This window comes from Oncorhynchus mykiss, chromosome 12 (genome assembly GCF_013265735.2).
Source record: "Oncorhynchus mykiss isolate Arlee chromosome 12, USDA_OmykA_1.1, whole genome shotgun sequence".
NCBI lineage: Eukaryota > Metazoa > Chordata > Actinopteri > Salmoniformes > Salmonidae > Oncorhynchus > Oncorhynchus mykiss.
This window is the reverse complement of record NC_048576.1, coordinates 32325588-32344808: the sequence shown is the minus strand read 5'-3', so window position 1 is coordinate 32344808 and position 19221 is coordinate 32325588. Positions and strand designations below refer to the sequence as shown.

At 42.2% G+C, this 19221-nt stretch overlaps 1 protein-coding gene across 1 annotated transcript; it reads left to right on the top strand.

Annotated features, from left to right (window-relative positions):
* The first annotated feature begins 705 nt into the window (after positions 1 to 705).
* Positions 706 to 10845, top strand: LOC110537460 (2-acylglycerol O-acyltransferase 2-A). Its single transcript, XM_021623521.2, has 6 exons — positions 706 to 970; positions 1876 to 2054; positions 8147 to 8351; positions 8821 to 8995; positions 9585 to 9784; positions 10298 to 10845. Exons 1-6 carry the CDS (start codon positions 877 to 879, stop codon positions 10450 to 10452), a joined length of 1008 nt encoding a protein of 335 aa, XP_021479196.1. The 5' UTR covers positions 706 to 876; the 3' UTR covers positions 10453 to 10845.
* Positions 10846 to 19221: the final 8376 nt, after the last annotated feature.

The following is a 19221-nucleotide window of genomic DNA, read 5'->3' as shown; positions in this document are numbered from 1 at the left end:
AATGGTATTCACAGGAATAGTTATCAGTGACATTAAATATATTCCCTCAAAGTTATGATATGTCAGATTTTCTTCTGTTTATGGTGTAATAGATAGCCACCCATTAATCAACATGATGTGAAAATGGAAAAGTCACAATCAATAATTAATCATATAAACCACCGAAAGGAAAGATTGATAGCACAGGGCTAATCTCTCTTTAGGGTGGCTGCTAGCCTAGCGGTTAAAAGCGTTGGACAGTAACCAAAAAGTCGCTGGTTCAAATCCCCACACCTACTAAGTGAAAAATCTGTCGGTGCCCTTGAGCAAGGCTCTTAACTCTAAATGCTCCCGTAAGATGTTCTGGATAAGAGTGTCTGCTAAGTGACTAAAATGTGAATCAACTGCTCAAATCCCTTTTTATAAGCACCTGGATAAAACGTATTGGGGCTGAGCACTGATTGGTGAACAGCAGAATATCAAGAGGTTCAATCACCAGAAGACAAAAACACTTAATGGAAAACAAATTTAGATATTGATTGGCTACAGGCTGTCAAAGTATGCAGTATCTATAAGTACATTGGCTCATTTCACACTATTGTTGCTGACAGCTCACTGTACAATAACTTTACTTTGTTTATTGTTCAAAGTGAAGGGCATTTATAGCTGCTCAGTAACAGCAAGATCAAAGTTCTTGAAGCTATAGATATGGGTTGAGTAATCAACCCATTCATTAAAAGGATTACAGAGATACAACGATAGGAAGACTAAAGAAAGAGGGAGAGAGGCAGACTTTGGACTCTCTTTGCTCACTCCTCTCCTGGGTGTACTAGTCCCAGACCTCACCCTCCCATCTGCCTGCACTGCCTAGCTCTCGGCTCTCTCCAGTTCCTCACCATGAAGATCCAATTTGCCCCTACTGACTTGCCCCTAACCAGGAGACTGCAGATGGCCTCAGTGCTGCAGTGGGTCTTTTCCTTTCTGGGCCTGGGTGAGTGTCTGTGTCTCTGCTCTGTTTGTCCTGACCTGTCTATGTGTGTTTGTGTGCTGTGCAACGGTGTTAGTTAGTCTTTCTTCCTCATTGTGTAACAAGTGGGGAGGCTCTTTACAGTTTTGTTTATTTAATGGGTTGTTCGGTGTGGAGAAGCTGAAATCAAATTCTATGAGAGTTGCCATGCAGGCTCACTGCTGGCTGACTTCCATGAGTCCATGGAGTTGCGCCTGAAACGGACCAAAGAAAGTGCATGCAGAAGACACTGCCTTAAGTTACTCTTTACTAACTCTTACATAACATGTGTTCGACAGTGGAGACACCTCCATGGTCTTCCGTGCATGATATCATGCCAGTGTGTGTCACAATAGATTTGTCCATTAGGCCATCCACACTTTTTATTCTCCCATAGAGGGATTGGATACATCAGTGGATACATCAGTGGTACCTAGTGGACAAGAGGGAACTCACTGCCTGGTATTGGTTTTTCATGACCAAGAAACTCTGGGTCCTAGTTATTGGTTAATCTGTTCAAGTCACGTGGTCAAACTCATGGCTTGAGTTGTAGTACAATTATTGGTTAGCATAGAAGGTCTCTCTCTCTCTACCCCTCCCTAGCTTTTTCTCTCTTCCATTTCCCTCTGCTGCTCAGTGCGTCAGCAGGTTAAGTTGTAACCTAATAGTGCAGTGCCCTTCACCTCATAAAGCTGCTCTATCGACCTCAAGTCACCCCAATTTATAGACTTCCACTGTTTTCTCATACAAACGACCAAATCACATAGAAAACTAAATACATCTATTCCATTTCTGTGAAATGGATTTTTAACACTAATATTCCCAGTTGACTAATGTTTATGTGTGTGTCTCTGTCTGTCTGTCTCTCTGCATTGGTCGTCTTCCTCCAGCGCCATGCTGCATCATGATGTTCTTTGTGTTGATGTTCACACGATTCTGGCTGATCAGCGTGCTGTATGCCTGGTGGTTTTTCGTCGACTGGGAAACGCCGTCTAAGGGGGGCCGCAGGTTCCACTTCCTGTGCCACCTACGTGTCTGGGACTACATGAGGGACTACTTCCCTGTCAAGGTGGGATGACTTTACTGACTTTACAGATTTGACTGATTTTACTGCGAGCTGCTGATGACAATACTTAGTCAGAACTGTAGTGTAGAGCTGTCATCTTTTTAATGTTCAGTTGAGAATACATGTTTAATATAAATACAGACAATTCTCATACATTCTCTGTGGGAGTGCATATACTATGGAGATGTAAAGTCCTTTATTCAATTTATTGGTTAGAGGTCAGGCAGTATCTCCCAACATCTCTTGCTACCAGTAAACTCTATCATCCTCATCTCCAATCCCCGCTGTGTTATTTTCACTGGCGGCTATAGCCCTCCGCAGTGGATGAGTCCACCGATCTGGCAGTGGCTCCTCAGCCCTTATCTCTATACAGGTGCAGGCAGGGGCCAGCCAGACAGTGCAACTGATAATGCCAATTATAGAATGAGGTCTCTTGTTGTGTGGAGGTATGTATGCTCCCTCCGCATGATAGCCACATCCTCCTGCTGCCCATTCTGATCCCACTATAATTGGCTCATTTGCTGTCAGATCTCATTCTTTGTCAGGTCTCAGCTTAGGAGTGATGCCAGAAAAATACATATAAGTGTTTGTGTCTGTATTATTTGGGGGGCTTATCAATAAAAGAGCAGGGCTCAGGTCAGTGCATGTTTTTTGACACGAGGGAGGGATGGGTTGATGTCTCCATCTAGTGGTGGAATAGGGATTGTGCATAGGGAGACAAGTTCTGCTGAGAGATATGTTGGAATTTATTTGACTATCAATGGTCTTATCCTAAGAACTGTCTCTGCTGAGATGGGTCCACGCTCTTGCCCTTGGTCTGAATTTACACTTTGTTCTGTACTACTAAGCACTGATAAGCATGTGAACATCAACAACAAAATGGCTCAGCAGTGTTTTTCTCCTTCCAGTTACAATGCAGAACGTTGTTATCTACTATAAACTATTTCAAAGTTTCAATCGGGTCACATGAGTAATTATAAATTCTTTGCCATTGTTAAAACCATGATTGTTGTTCTGACAGTAATAAAAATGGAGCCGACAGTTCTCCCATGCTTCTAGCTCTTAGAAAAACTTTGCAGTATTTTGTGTTTTTGTGTTATTTTGTTAGAGCTAGAAACACAAGCATTTAAATATTTTTTTATTTCACCTTTATTTAACCAGGTAGGCTAGTTGAGAACACCTTTATTTAACCAGGTAGGCTAGTTGAGAACAAGTTCTCATTTACAACTGCGACCTGGCCAAGATAAAGCATAGCAGTGTGAACAGACAACACAGAGTTACACATGGAGTAAACAATTAACAAGTCAATAACACAGTAGAAAAAAAGGAGAGTCTATATACATTGTGTGCAAAAGGCATCAGGAGGTAGGCGAATAATTACAATTTTGCAGATTAACACTGGAGTGATAAATTATCAGATGGTCATGTACAGGTGTGCAAAAGAGCAGAAAAGTAAATAAATAAAAACAGTATGGGGATGAGGTAGGTAAAATTGGGTGGGCTATTTACCGATAGACTATGTACAGCTGCAGCGATCGGTTAGCTGCTCAGATAGCAGATGTTTGAAGTTGGTGAAGGAGATAAAAGTCTCCAACTTCAGCGATTTTTGCAATTCGTTCCAGTCACAGGCAGCAGAGAACTGTAACGAAAGGCGGCAAAATGAGGTGTTGGTTTTAGGGATGATCAGTGAGATACACCTGCTGGAGCGCGTGCTACGGGTGGGTGTTGCCATCGTGACCAGTGAACTGAGATAAGGCGGAGCTTTACCTAGCATGGACTTGTAGATGACCTGGAGCCAGTGGGTCTGGCGACGAATATGTAGCGAGGGCCAGCCGACTAGAGCATACAGGTCGCAGTGGTGGGTGGTATAAGGTGCTTTAGTGACAAAACGGATGGCACTGTGATAAACTGCATCCAGTTTGCTGAGTAGAGTGTAGGAAGCTATTTTGTAGATGACATCGCCAAAGTCGAGGATCGGTAGGATAGTCAGTTTTACTAGGGTAAGTTTTGCGGCGTGAGTGAAGGAGGCTTTGTTGCGGAATAGAAAGCCGACTCTAGATTTGATTTTAGATTGGAGATGTTTGATATGAGTCTGGAAGGAGAGTTTACAGTCTAGCCAGACACCTAGGTACTTGAATATATGGACATCTATAAGGTCGGAACCATCCAGGGTGGTGATGCTAGTCGGGCGTGCGGGTGCAGGCAGCGAACGGTTGAAAAGCATGCGTTTGGTTTTACTAGCGTTTAAGAGCAGTTGGAGGCCACGGAAGGAGTGTTGTATGGCATTGAAGCTTGTTTGGAGGTTAGATAGCACAGTGTCCAAGGACGGGCCGGAAGTATACAGAATGGTGTCGTCTGCGTAGAGGTGGATCAGGGAATCGCCCGCAGCAAGAGCACATCATTGATATATACAGAGAAAATAGTCGGCCCGAGATTTGAACCCTGTGGCACCCCCATAGAGACTGCCAGAGGACCGGACAGCATGCCCTCCGATTTGACACACTGAACTCTGTCTGCAAAGTAGTTGGTGAACCAGGCAAGGCAGTCATCAGAAAAAAACGAGGCTACTGAGTCTGCCGATAAGAATATGGTGATTGACAGAGTCGAAAGCCTTGGCAAGGTCGATGAAGACGGCTGCACAGTACTGTCTTTTATCGATGGCGGTTATGATATAATTTAGTACCTTGAGCGTGGCTGAGGTGCACCCGTGACCGGCTCGGAAACCAGATTGCACAGCGGAGAAGGTACGGTGGGATTCGAGATGGTCAGTGACCTGTTTGTTGACTTGGCTTTCGAAGACCTTAGATAGGCAGGGCAGGATGGATATAGGTCTGTAACAGTTTGGGTCCAGGGTGTCTCCCCCTTTGAAGAGGGGGATGACTGCGGCAGCATTCCAATCCTTGGGGATCTCAGACCTATATAGGGGTTGCGACAATGGCGGCGGATAGTTTCAGAAATAGAGGGTCCAGATTGTCAAGCCTAGTCGATTTGTACGGGTCCAGGTTTTGCAGCTCTTTCAGAACATCTGCTATCTGGATTTGGGTAAAGGAGAACCTGGAGAGGCTTGGACGAGTAGCTGCGGGGGGGGGGGGAGCTGTTGGCCGAGGTTGGAGTAGCCAGGCGGAAGGCATGGCCAGCCGTTGAGAAATGCTTGTTGAAGTTTTCGATAATCATGGATTTATCGGTGGTGACCGTGTTACCTAGCCTCAGTGCAGTGGGCAGCTGGGAGGAGGTGCTCTTGTTCTCCATGGACTTCAGTGTCCCAGAACTTTTTGGAGTTGGAGCTACAGGATGCAAATTTCTGCCTGAAGAAGCTGGCCTTAGCTTTCCTGACTGACTGCGTGTATTGGTTCCTGACTTCCCTGAACAGTTGCATATCGCGGGGACTATTCGATGCTATTGCAGTCCGCCACAGGATGTTTTTGTGCTGGTCGAGGGAAGTCAGGTCTGGAGTGAACCAAGGGCTATATATGTTCTTAGTTCTGCATTTTTTGAACGGAGCATGCTTATCTAAAATACCTCAACTGACGGGATGAGGTCAATGTCCTTCCAGGATACCCGGGCCAGGTCGATTAGAAAGGCCTGCTCACAGAAGTGTTTTAGGGAGCGTTTGACAGTGATGAGGGGTGGTCGTTTGACTGCGGATCCGTAGCGGATACAGGCAATGAGGCAGTGATCGCTGAGATCCTGGTTGAAGACAGCGGAGGTGTATTTGGAGGGCCAGTTGGTCAGGATGACGTCTATGAGGGTGCCCTTGTTTACAGATTTAGGGTTGTACCTGGTGGGTTCCTTGATGATTTGTGTGAGATTGAGGGCATCTAGCTTAGATTGTAGGACTGCCGGGGTGTTAAGCATTTCGCAACAACCCGCAATAACATCTGCTAAACACGTGTATGTGACAAATTTGATTTGATATAGACCTATTTCTTTCGCTTAAAGTGAGTGACAGTGTCTCTTTTTTTAAAGCTTCTTTTGATCATCGTAATCAAAGATAAAATTGGTATTTTCAGATGACCTAGAAATTAGCCTCAGATAAATGTAGTGTTTATCTTATTCAGAGATGTGTTTAAATGATATCATTCTGATATCATTCTATTGCTTTTTGGAATATTTGCATGTAGGCCTACTGCCGTGTGCACATTGCTGTGCCTAAAATGTAAAGAAATGTATAGTTTATCAACATTTTAAGCTAAACATTCTGATCTGTTCCATCAACCTTATTAATTTATATGGCATATGCCTCCACTACACTACTTTGATATGCATCACGGGGATTAAGAAGTGAGTGTACGCAATGCATGCAGAAAAAAATAAGTGGGTTTATCACGTAAACTTGCGTATACCCTCCACTACACCACTGAGAAAAACTGTATTAGAGAGAGTAATGTCTCCCTCAAGCAAAACATGAATTGGTTCTGAATGCCACATGGTGAATTTACACAGATCGATTCCACACGGGAATTTACAGTGAACGAGCATCATCATCGTTATTTCATATGGACTTTCCTTCATTTCTCAAGGAAAGATACAGTACATTAAACACAGCCAGATACCAAGTACCAAACAAAGATCACTTCTTCAAACCTGGAATGTCATTTCCCCTGTATTATGCCCTAAGTGCCAACTGAGCATCTGACTTCATGCATTATTAAGCCTGGAATAAAGAGCAAATGTTAGTCTGAACAGAGCAGTGTCCTTCAGAGGGTGTCATCGGTTTCACTGAGGTCTGGTTCTCCACTACCATCCCTAATGACAGCGTCATTTCCTCCGCCTGCACTCTGACATGCAAACTGAAAACAAGTGACTATAGTTTATAGACACTGACTCCTCTCATCACTTTGAATTTGGAGAATGTATACACTTTTTGTCATGTTTGAACCCAACTCCAAGCCAAGATCCAACAACATGCCTAAAACCTCTGCTGAGTTCAAATGGTAGAGTTAAATATAATGTAGGTTACTGTATATCAAGCATGAGTGGGAGATTATGTGAAAAATGGGTTCACCGTATCAGCGGGCATAGGAGTGGACACCCATTTTGATTGTAAACATGGAGGAACAGGAGCTAATAAAAATAGAGGCTGTCTCCAGTACAGACCAAAATAATAATTGGCCAGTGTTCTCTCTCTATGGCAGCCAATGACTAGTGCTCCATTCTCACTCATACGACATCTTTGTTGGCCAATAAGCCAAACTCGGATAAAGCTTCATTCCCCAATATACATTCAGTACACTCCCAAACATGCATTCCCCACGCTGAGATATTGGGGTCAGCCATATACCTCCAGACATCCGAGGACTGCATGCCCCCAGACAACAGAATCAGAAATATTATTGGCATATTTAGTCTTAGAGCTTGACTAATTCTGTAATCTGTTTTTGGAAACAGCAAAATCTCATGATTAGACAGAGGACTACAGACAAACAAGAGAAGGAACGAGAAAAGGTCAAACGGGTTATTAACAATTGGTGGTTCATCCTTGAATGAATCATCTCAATCCATTAAGTCAATGCATCCCACCCAAAGCCTGCTTAGTATTTACTATGACTACCCTCGTTTTGCTAGTGAGAGGTTAGCGTAGCCCTATAACTAATAGGTGGGGACTTGATTTTTGGAGCTCATTGGCCTTGAACTGCTAATCTCAAACACTGAGGTCGATACAAAAAGTGTTTTTAGCAGCTTTGGTTTGACGTGTATGGGCATAACATTCCCGGCACATGGATAGCTAACAAGAAACTTTGCCCCCATCCAGAACCTGTGACCATCCTATCAAGGGAAACAACAGGCATGATCCTTCCTCCTGTTTATCTCCTATCTGCCCGTGCAAAGAGACAGGCGACACTGGTTAATACTGGTTAGAGGCAGGATAGTCTCTACTCACAGCCCCTGTGGAGGCAGGCGAACAACAACTAGAACTCACACAGGTGACACGTGATGAAGATACACATGACATGAAGATATAGGCCAAATACCTGGAAGTCAATTCATAGGCTTCCTAGAGAGTATGGCATTCAATATATCTTTGAAACGTTTCAGAAAATCTCTCACAAATTGATGACTATTGAATTCACAAGTGAAACCCCTGTGTGTTGCAGCTGGTGAAGACAGCAGACTTGGACCCCGGGAAGAACTACATCCTTGGTTTCCATCCCCATGGGGTGCTGGTGGCTGGAGCCTTCATTAACTTCTGTACGTACGCTACAGGTTTCAGGAAGCTGTTCCCTGGCCTTGACAGCTTCCTGCTGATGCTGCCTCTCTGGTTCAGAGCCCCCTTCTTCAGAGACTACATCATGATGGCAGGTTAGTGGGGTTGGGGTTAGGTCAAGGCCGGGTTACTGTGAAACACTTTGACATACAGTATACAAAACATTAAGAACTCTTTCCATGACATAGACTGACCAGGTGAATCCAAGTGAAAAGCTATCATCCCTTATTGATGTCACTTGTTAAATCAACTTTAATCAGTGTAGATGAAAGGGAGGAGACAAGTTAAAGAAGGATTTTTAAGCCTTTAGACAATTGAGACATGGATTTTGTATGTGTGCCATTCAGAGGATGTCCCGAATGTTTGGTATACTCAATGTATGTTGCTGTAAAGACGATGGTAATATAAATACATCGGATTCACTAGTTGATTGACTGGGGACAACCAGCATGATGCAAATTAACATCTTTGAGTTTGATCATTGTTCGACAGTGAAGAATAGTGTACCAAATTTTCCCCCCACTGTTACGAACACCTGACCTGTGTGTCTAATGTATTTCCCAGGTCTAATTCCCTCGGACAAGGAGAGTGCCAGCTATGTGTTACGTCGACAGGGAGGTGGGAATGCCGTTGTTATAGCAGTGGGAGGAGCCCCCGAGGCCCTGGACGCACGCCCTGGCGCTTTCACCATTCTCTTGGCCAATAAGAAAGGTTTCGTCAAACTGGCAATGGAACATGGGTAAGACCAGTGCCAGAGGGGTAGAAGGACATTTTATTATCTTTGTCTCTGATGAAATCTTGTAACTACTCTCATGGTTGCACAAGGAACTTCAATTGTATCAATCACTTCATCATAGTTTGATATGAATATGTACAGTGTGTACTTGTGGGCAGCTTCCTGAAATAGTGACTTGTGTAAGCCCTTTGGGAATTTCTATTGGCCGCGTGCAAGCACTGTATGACATGCAGAGGGACGAGTCAAGTGACACCAGTGTTACACAATTCAGTTTTCCCTTGACTTTGCTGGTTATACAGCAAGTCCAGCTACAGTCGCTCACAACCTATTTTGTGGGATACACAAAGCTTGCTCAAATCACGTGTTTAACATGACTGCTTGTGAATTTCATCAATAGTAGAGTAGTTTAGGAATAACTTCAACACCTAGTAGTGAAATGGAAACTGCATGGGTCTGCGTTCTACAAATATACTGTACCTTGCAAACTCATAGAGATGACCGTAACAAAACTGAAGGCCAAACTCCTGTCTCAACTCACCTCACCTCTCTTCCACCCCTCTCCGCTCCCCTCCTCCACCCATTCCCTCCGTAGTGCCCATCTGGTGCCAGTCTTCTCCTTTGGAGAGAACGAGTTGTTTGACCAGGTGGGGAACCCTCGAGGTACCTGTCTCCGCTGGATTCAGGACAAGCTGCAGAGCATCATGGGTATCTCTCTGCCCCTCTTCCATGCGCGGGGCATCTTCCAGTACAGCTTTGGTGTCATACCCTATAGGAAGCCCATCAACACTGTGGGTGAGTCACTGTCTGATCTTCACTGTCACTCTGAATTACTGCCTAGGACAATGTTCCAATTTCATACTTAAGTAGACCAGATAACTCTAAGCAAGGTTTTAGGAATGTTGGGCCTTGCCAGTTGAAGCCAGAGGGGTTATCAGTAGCTGTTCACTATATCTACCCAATTTATTTATCCTTTTCTCTAGCTTAAAGGCACTATGTTGCAAAGGGAATTGTTGTTTTTGGCAGTAAACTATCTGGCAGAGAGGGACACATTTGCCCATTGGACATATTTGACTTGCTAGATAGTTTGATTGCATCAGTTGGCTGCAACCTCTCAGCAACAGTGGCTGGCACTGTGTACATCTATTTGGCAATCCCAACTTGAAAATGCCATCATATTATGTTAAACAAATACCTTCAATAAAAATCATATCCAAAAAGCAAATACATTTTTGCGCGTTATGCACTACTACAGTAACCTATATTTGAATGTGATGTCATCTTGCATACCCTTTGACCTTTCCACAGTGGGACGGCCAATCAGAGTGGAGAAGAATGAAAAGCCCACAGAGGAAGAGCTGGATGCCCTCCATCAGCTCTACACAGAAGAACTCAGCCAGCTGTTTGAGGAGCACAAGGGCAAGTACGGAGTGCCAGAGGACCAACACCTTAGCTTCGTCTGAGCAGAACTCACAACCAGGAGTGAGAGAGAGAGGGTAGAGGGAGAGAAAAGAGAGGGGAGGAGAAGGAGAGGAAAGAGAGGGGAGAGAGGTTTCCAAACCACCTTTGGCGTTGCACCACCAAATCCTCTCACTTGACTTTCCTCAAACAGATAAACCTTTACTGCCATAACCAACTGAAGGATCCAGACCAAACTAAAGAAGACAAGCAAACCAATGAATTGATATGGACATTCTTAGCCAAGATATGGAAAAATCTTTGCCTTCATGCAAACCACTGTATTGAGTATGTGCCCATCCCGCACTTATTTACTTATTTCCCATCTTAATAAAAATGTAATGTCTGCAAATATTTTACAAAATAAAATAAAAATTGGTGTTTTTGAAAATATAAAATGTACACTGTTTAAGTGCTCAATATGTCCAATTCTTTCAGATGGTAGCCTACTTGCATATTTGTTTTGTTGCTTTGTTACGAAATAGGAAGCCGATTCTAGATTTCATTTTGGATTGGAGATGCTTAATGTGATTCTGGAAGGAGAGTTTACAGTCTAACCAGACACCTAGGTATTTGTAGTTGTCCACATATTCTAAGTCATAACAGTCCAGAGTAGTGATGCTGGACGGGCGGGCAGGTGCGGGCAGCAATCAGTTGAAGAGCATGCATTTAGTTTTACTAGCATTTAAGAGCAGTTGGAGGCAACGGAAGGAGCGTTGTATGGCGTTGAAGCTCATCTGGAGGTTAGTTAACACAGTGTCCAAAGAAGAGCCAGAAGTATACAGAATGGTGTCATCTGCGTAGAGGTGGATCGGAGATTCACCAGCAGCAAGAGCGACATCATTGATGTATACAGTGAAGAGAGTCGGCCCGAGAATTGAACCCTGTGGTACCCCCATAGAGATTGCCAGAGGTCCGGACAACAGGCCCTCCGATTTGACACACTGAACTCTATTAGAAAAGTAATTTGTGAAGCATGCGAGGCAGTCATTTGAGAAACCAAGGCTGTGGAGTCTGCCGATAAGAATGTGGTGATTGACAGAGTCGAAAGCCTTGGCCAGGTCGATGAATACGACTGCACAGTATTGTCTCTTATCGATGGTGGTTATGATATAATTTAGGACCTTGAGCATGGCTGAGGTGCTCCCATGACGAGCTCTGAAACCAGATTGCATAGCGGAGAAGGTAAGGTGGGATACGAAATGGTTGGTAATCTGTTTGTTAACTTTGCTTTTGAAGACCTTAGAAAAGCAGGGTAGGATAGATATAGATCTGTAGCAGTTTGGGTCTAGAGGGTCTCCCCCTTTGAAGAGGGGGATGAACGCGGCAGCTTTCCAATCTTTGGAAATCTCAGATGATACGAAAGAGAGGTTGAACAGGCTAGTAATAGGGGTTGCAACAATTTTGGCAGATAATTTTAGAAAGAGAGAGTCCAGATTGACTAGCCCGGCTGATTTGTAGGGGTCCAGATTTTACAGCTCTTTCAGAACATCAGCTACATGTATCTGGATTTGGGTGAAGGAGAAATGGGGAGGCTTGGGCGAGTTGCTGTGGGGGGTGCATGGCTGTTGACCAGGGTAGGGGTATCCAGGTGGAAAGTATGACCAGCTGTAGAAAAATGCTTATTGATATTCTCAATTATAGTGGATTTAATGGTGGTGACATTGTTTCCTAGCTTAAGTGCAGTGGGCAGCTGGGAGGAGGTGCTCTTATTCTCCATGGACTTTACAGTGTCCCAGAACTTTTTTGAGTTTGTGCTACAGGATGCAAAAATGTCAGGGTCTTTGGTGGTCTTCCTAAGCCAGGATTCAGACATGGCTAGGACATCCGGGTTGGCAGAGTGTGATAAAGCAGTGAATAAAACAAACTTAGGGAGGAGGCTTCTAATGTTAATATTAAACCAAGGCTTTTACGGTTACAGAAGTCAAAAAATGAGAGCACCTGGGGAGTAGGAGTGGAGTTAGGCACTGCAGGGCCTGGATTAACCTCTACATCACCAGAGGAACAGAGGAGGAGTAGGATAAAGGTACAGCTAAAGGCTAGAAGAAGTGGTCGTCTAGTACGTTCGGAACAGAGAGTAAAAGGAGCAGGTTTCTGGGCGCCATAGAATAGATTCAAGGAATAATGTACAGACAAGGGTATGGTAGGATGTGAATACAGTTGAGGTAAACCTAGGTATTGAGTGATGATGAGAGATAGTGTCTCTAGAAACATCATTTAAACCAGGTGATGTCACTGCATGTGTGGGAGGTGGAACTAGAGGGTTAGCTAAGGCATATTGAGCAGGGCCAGAGGCTCTACAGTGTAATAAGACAATAATCACTTGCCAGAACAGCAATGGACAAGGCATATTGACATTAGGGAAAGGCATGCGTGACCGAGTGATCATAGGGGTCCATTGAGTAGTTAGGCTGGCTAGAGACACGGCAATTCAGACAGCTAGCGGACCGGGGATTGCAAGCTAGCAGAAGGGCTTTAGAGGATGTCTCGACAGAAGAAGTCTGTTATAGCCTCCTTGTGAGGAGCCTCCTTGTGCGTTTACGTCGGTAGTCCAGTCGTGATGGATAAGCAGGGCTCCGTGTAGTAAAAGAGGTTCAGGCTAATTGGCAAAAAAGGTATAGTGGCCCAAAAAATTGGTCGATGGACTTATTCAGCTAACAGTCCAATGTGCTCTAGACAGCTAGCGGGCCGTGGCTAGCAGGCTAGCAGATGGGCATTCAGAGAAGGGCGCGACGTTGTAGCCAGTTGAAAAACACCCTCTGGCAGATTACGTCAGTAGACCAGTTGTGAAGGATCAGTGGGGTTTCCGAACCTGCAGTAAAAGGGGTCCAGGCCAACTGGCAAAATAGGTATTGTAGCCCAGGAGTGGCTGATGGACCTCTTCAGCTAGCCGGGAGATGGACTTACCAATCAGTTAGTGTTTTCACTGATAACAATTTTGTTTATGAATTATTAAGAGATTATAACGTGTCACATAACGTGTAACAGAGTGACCCCCAAAAAAATCAGTAAGAGAATGACTGCAATAGTTCTCACAAACAGTTGTAGTAGAGCACAGTACAGTAAAGTAAAGAAAAGTAGAGTGGAGTAGAGTATAGTTTAGTAAAGAAAAGTAGAGTACAGTATAGTACAGTACAATCTACTGGACTGTACTGTACTCTATTTGTTCTTGTTTGGAGGCGGAGCTCATTAGTATAATAGCCAGTGTGTAGGATAATACCCAAACATGCAAAGGAGGATATTACATTTTTCTACCTTTGTGTACCTATTTAGCATACATCACCATGAAGAGAATGACATGAACAATTATGCATTTCTGTATAGTACAAATCAGGGGACCCGTTATGTCATTCTGTTACCATCATTCTGTTACCGGGTGTTGATCCACTTCATGTACTGTAGTTCAATACAGGAAGTTTTTGGAAAACGTGGTGACATAAAAAAGTTAAGGAGATTTTGCTGTCATTTTGTAACCAAACTTTGGATCTGCACTGTTCCTCAAGTAAATGTGTTTTAGTAAAATGTTCAGTGGCAATTGTTTTAAAAAATGTAGGTGTATGGTTTGTTAAACTTTTCAATCAATGGTTTATGCTTGACGTACACGTTCAATGAAAAGGTGAGTCTCAGCTGTGGAATTGCCCTAAGGTTGAATGTCCTATCACAGATCGTCAGCGGTTGAATTTGTAAGGAGATTATGTAATGGGGTGATGCACTGTATCCTCACTTATGAGGCCTCTAGATTCCTATATAAAATACTATACTCACTGTTTTTACACAATGATAGTATTTCTGATTTCATAAGTTTCCATTTATATAAAATCCCAATGTCTCTGTCTCAACAGAAGGTTCATATATTCATTTATTTTAATATTGTAATATAAAATCTGTTAAAATAACTGATACCATTTGTCACTAAGATTGTACATTTGTATTGTAATACCAGTTAATTTATTTTAATAAAGGTGTTTAAGTCTCATTCACTGGATAAACTTTGCACACAGCTGTCATCCAGTTCTGATTAATTATTCAAGGGTCAGTGACAGCTTGGAGTTGGATCTGGTCCTTCAGCGATAAGGCTGTCTCTGACTTTCGCAACACTTTTTATGAGTGCAATGGCAAGGGTAAAATGTTTCCAAACGGGCAGCAGACTGGCAGCTGGTCACATTAGTGTGACCTGGATAGTATCCAGGCACTTTCAACAGAGACCAATGACCCTCAGGCCAGGAAAGAGAAGAAAGAAAAGCACAGGGCCAGACAGAGAAATGACTACAATAAACTGCACACTGGGCAAAAAATGTGTACGTCATTTCAACAAACAATAAAGGTGATGACGTTTAATCAACGTGGGAAAATTATTGGATTTACAAAAAGTAATCAATGTAAGGGAATTGTCTGTTTTTTACTCAAGTTTTAACCTTAATCCAAGAATGTTATTTTTTTCTGTTGATTTCACATTTAATTCATGTTAGTTGACAACAAATCAAAACATTGAACTTGGGAAAGAAGGATGGAGAGAATGAGAGCATGAATACAACAAAGAGACAGAAAGGAAGACGGTAAAGTAGCAGGTGAAAGATATCAAATGAAATCCCAATTTTGATGAGCCATTATTTAATGCTAATACTGATTTCCAAACATCTTCAAGTTCAGCATGACATGGTGTGGGAGTGTGAGGGGTGTGTGACAATGACCTGCATGGAAAGATGGTCTGGCTCCCCTGGCAAAGTGGCAGGATTGGCAGACTGGCAAGATGACAGTGTTGAGAGTTTCCAGCCCTGTGATAACATTTGACACCAACAGGAGTATAGAGTGGCCTGTAGAGTACTCCAAGTAACTCAATCCATAATCAAATCCACAATTCCTTTTTTTTTGGGGGGGGGGGGGGGGGGGGTAGACATTGTGTATAACAGGGCTACAGCCAGGTCGCTAGCCCCGCAACTGCATTATTTGACATGTGTCCAATGGGGTTATACCTGGTTAAGTCAATGTGAAATCAGATTACAATATCCTTTCAAAATATCAATGCCTTTATCAAAATGTATATTTCCTGCAGCGTTATTCTTGTCTCCTCAAGTCTCAAATATTCAGTGAGCTCCAAAAGTATTTGGACAGGGACACATGCTTTGTTGTTTTGGCTCTGTACTCCATGCGCAGACTGTCAGCTTAAATGAAGGGTATTTTCCTCCGTATCAGCTGAACTGTTTGAAATGTTGATAAATTCATTAAAAAAATGAAGTCTTGAGTCAACAAGTATTCAACCCCTTGTTATAGCAAGCCTAACTAAGTTCAGTTAAAAATGTACATAAGTTGCATGACTTCACTCTGTGTGCAATAGTGTTTAACATAATTTTTGAATCACTACTTAATCTCTGTACCCTACACATACAATTATCTGTAAGATCCCCTCAGTTGAGCAGTGAATTTCAAACACAGATTCTACCACAAAGACCAGGGAGGTTTTCCAATGCCTTGCAAAGACGGGCGGGCACCTATTGATATATGGGTAAACAAAAAACAGCAGACATTGAATATCCCTTTGAGCATGGTGAAGTTATTAATTACACTTTGAATGGTGTATCAATACACTCACTACAAAGATACAGGCGTCCTTCCCAACTCAGTTGCCAGAGAGGAAGGAAACAGCTTAGGGATTTCACCATGAGGCCAATTGTGACTTTAAACCAGTTACAGAGTGTGATAACAACAACATTGAAGTTACTCCACAATACTGACCTAATTGACAATGAAAAGAAGGAAGCCCTGTCCAGAATCAAGGCACTAAAGTAATACTGCAACATTGTTGTGTTTGGGGCAAATCCAATACAACACATCGCTGAGTACCACTCCCCATTTTTTCAAGCATAGTGGTGGCTGCGGCATGTTATGAGTATGCTTGTAATCATTAAGGACTGGAAAGTTTTACAGGATAAAAAATATACACAATGGATCTAAGCACAGGCGAAATCCTAGAGTAAAACCTGGTTTAGTCTGCTTTCCACCAGACACTGGGAAATGAATTCCCCTTTTAGCAGGATAACATAAAACACAAGGCCAAATATACACTGGACCTCCTTACCAAGAAGACAGTGGCCGAGTTACAGTGTTGACTTAAATCTACTTGAAAATCTATGGCAGGATCTGAGAATGGTTGTCTAGCAATGATCAACAACCAATTTGACTGAGCTTGAAGAATTTGGAAAATAATAATTGGCAAATGTTGCACAATCCAGGTGTGGCAAGCTCTTAGAGAATTTCCCAAAAAGACTCACAGCTGTAATCACTGCCAAAGGTGCTTCTACAAAGTATTGACTCACGGGTGTGAATACTTACAGTATATAAATGAGATCTCTGTATTTAATTTAATACATTTGCAAACATTTCTACAAATATGTTCTCACTTTGTCATTATGGGGTATTGTGTGAGAAAAATACACGTTTAATGCATTTTAAATTCAGGCTGTAACACAACAAAATGTGGACTAAGTGAAGGGGTATGAATTCTTTCTGGGGACCACAAGTATTGGGACAAATTCAATTGTGTATTAAAGTAGTAAATAACGTTAAGTATTTGGTCCCATATTCATAGCACGCAATGACTACATTAAGCTTGTGACTCTACAAATTTGTTGGATGCATTTCAGACAAAACAACTTACATACACTGTCACGATCATTATAAGGAGTGGACCAAGATGCAGTGTGGTATGTTTCCATCCTTATTTTTGGAAGAGAAAACTTAAAGCACAAAACAATAACGCAAATAAATGCACTGTGCAGCTACATGCATTGCAGAAAGCAACTACACACAAACATAGTCAAGATCCCACAAATCACAATGGCGTAAATGGCTACCTAAATAAGAACCCCAATCAGAGACAACGATAAACAGCTGCCTCTGATTGGGAACCATAATCAGGCCAACATAGGTATATAATTCCCCTAGATAAACCACCCTTAATCACACCCCGACCTAACCAACATAGAGAATAAACAGCTCTCTATTGTCAGGGCGTCACATACACTAACACAACATTAAACACAACTATAAACACACATACAGTACAACAATTACATATTACATTAAAAACACAAACATTTTGACTAAAAACAGCTGGCCTAAAAACAATTACACTCTTCTATGATATATACATCGATCAAGTGTTTAAACTCCACCAACGAAACTAGATCATCACATTTTAAAATGTTCAGGAGAGAATTCCAGGACCACGGTGCTAAGTAACTAAAAGTATTTCTACCATGACATGTTCTAATTTTTGGTACTGTTAGAAGCAAATCAGAATGGGACCGTAAATTATATTTATTTACTGACCTGACTAAAACAGAACAGAGATAAAATGGCATTTTACCCAATATGGCCTTTTAAATCAGTGTATACCAGTGTTTTAGCCTACGCACGGTCAATGAAGACCAGCCAACAGCACTGTAGAGATCACAATGATGTGTGTTTCTGATTTGTAATGAACCTGAGGGCTGCATGATACACTGAATCAAGTGCACTCAGGGTAGTGGCTGAGGCCTGCATATATATATAACATCACTAAAATCTAAAACTGACAGTAATGGACATTGTACCAGCTCCATCCTGGCCTCAAAAGAAAAACAAGCCTTATGCCGGTAATAAAAACCTATTTTCAGCTTGAGCTTCCTTATCAAGTTCTCTACATGCACAATGAAGCTCAGCTTATCATCAACCCACACACCCAAATATTTGAACACTTTAACTTGCTCTATAGTATGTCCAGCCAATGTAGCAATGACATGATTTGTAACATGCCTGGCATTTGAAAATACCATGCATTTTGTTTTACCCGAATTTAGAATCAGCTTTAAATCATACAGATTCTGTTCTATGATGTTAAATGCTGTATGGGCATTTTCAAAAGCTAAAGATACACTACTACCACTTGAATAAAGAACAGTATCGTCTGCATAAAAATTAACATCTGCTGTTTCAATGAGTTCCTCAATGTTGTTGATATACCAAATGAACAACAGTGGGCCCAAAATAGAACCTTGCGGAACACCTGAGCACACCTCTATGGACTCAGATGTACGACCATCCGCCATTACACATTGTGTACAATTTGATAGATAATTTATAAACCAATCTAAAGCATGACCAGTAATTCCACAACATTTTTTCCACAACACAGCATGGTCCACGGTGTCAAAAGCCTTCGACAAATCAATAAAAACAGACACACTTATCAAGAGCACAGTGGATGTCATTTAAAACCTTCAATGTTGCTGCAACATTTTTTTGGGGGGGGAGACATTATTTCACAAAAGTAGTGCACTGGGCCTTTATTCGTATTTGTGGACTGATGTAGACATCTGTAGAGCATGCAACAACAACAAAAATGTCAGCATCTCAGCTTTGGCAAAATAGTTAGTCATATAATTAAGAACAGTATCTTGCAGATTCAGTAGTTGGAATTGTAATAATTGTTGCCCTGTCCCTCTGTGATTGTCATTCTAATGGAATCCAGAAAGAACAAAACCCTGTCCTCAAACATTTACATCAAAAGGTGCAAAGTTATGGGCAAGACACAAAACATCCACATCAAATTCAATATTTTTCTTGATCAAATAACATGGAAAACAACCACTTTTTTGTGCAGTATTCATTTACCATCCTCACAAACCACTTAATGCAAATATACATTACTGTATTGTACATAGGCTGGTCATATAGGTCTGTACCTGTAGACTTTTCATCATCATGAAGAAAAACAATGCACAATACAGTAATTG

What these genes read in the sequence shown, in the direction of transcription:
- LOC110537460 (XM_021623521.2), top strand. Translation starts at nt 877, where the DNA reads ATGAAGATCCAATTTGCCCCTACTGACTTGCCCCTAACCAGGAGACTG. An exon ending in CTTTTCCTTTCTGGGCCTGG is followed by an intron (nt 971 to 1,875) that starts GTGAGTGTCTGT and finishes GTCTTCCTCCAG; the next exon opens with CGCCATGCTGCATCATGATG. An exon ending in GAAGCCCATCAACACTGTGG is followed by an intron (nt 9,785 to 10,297) that starts GTGAGTCACTGT and finishes ACCTTTCCACAG; the next exon opens with TGGGACGGCCAATCAGAGTG.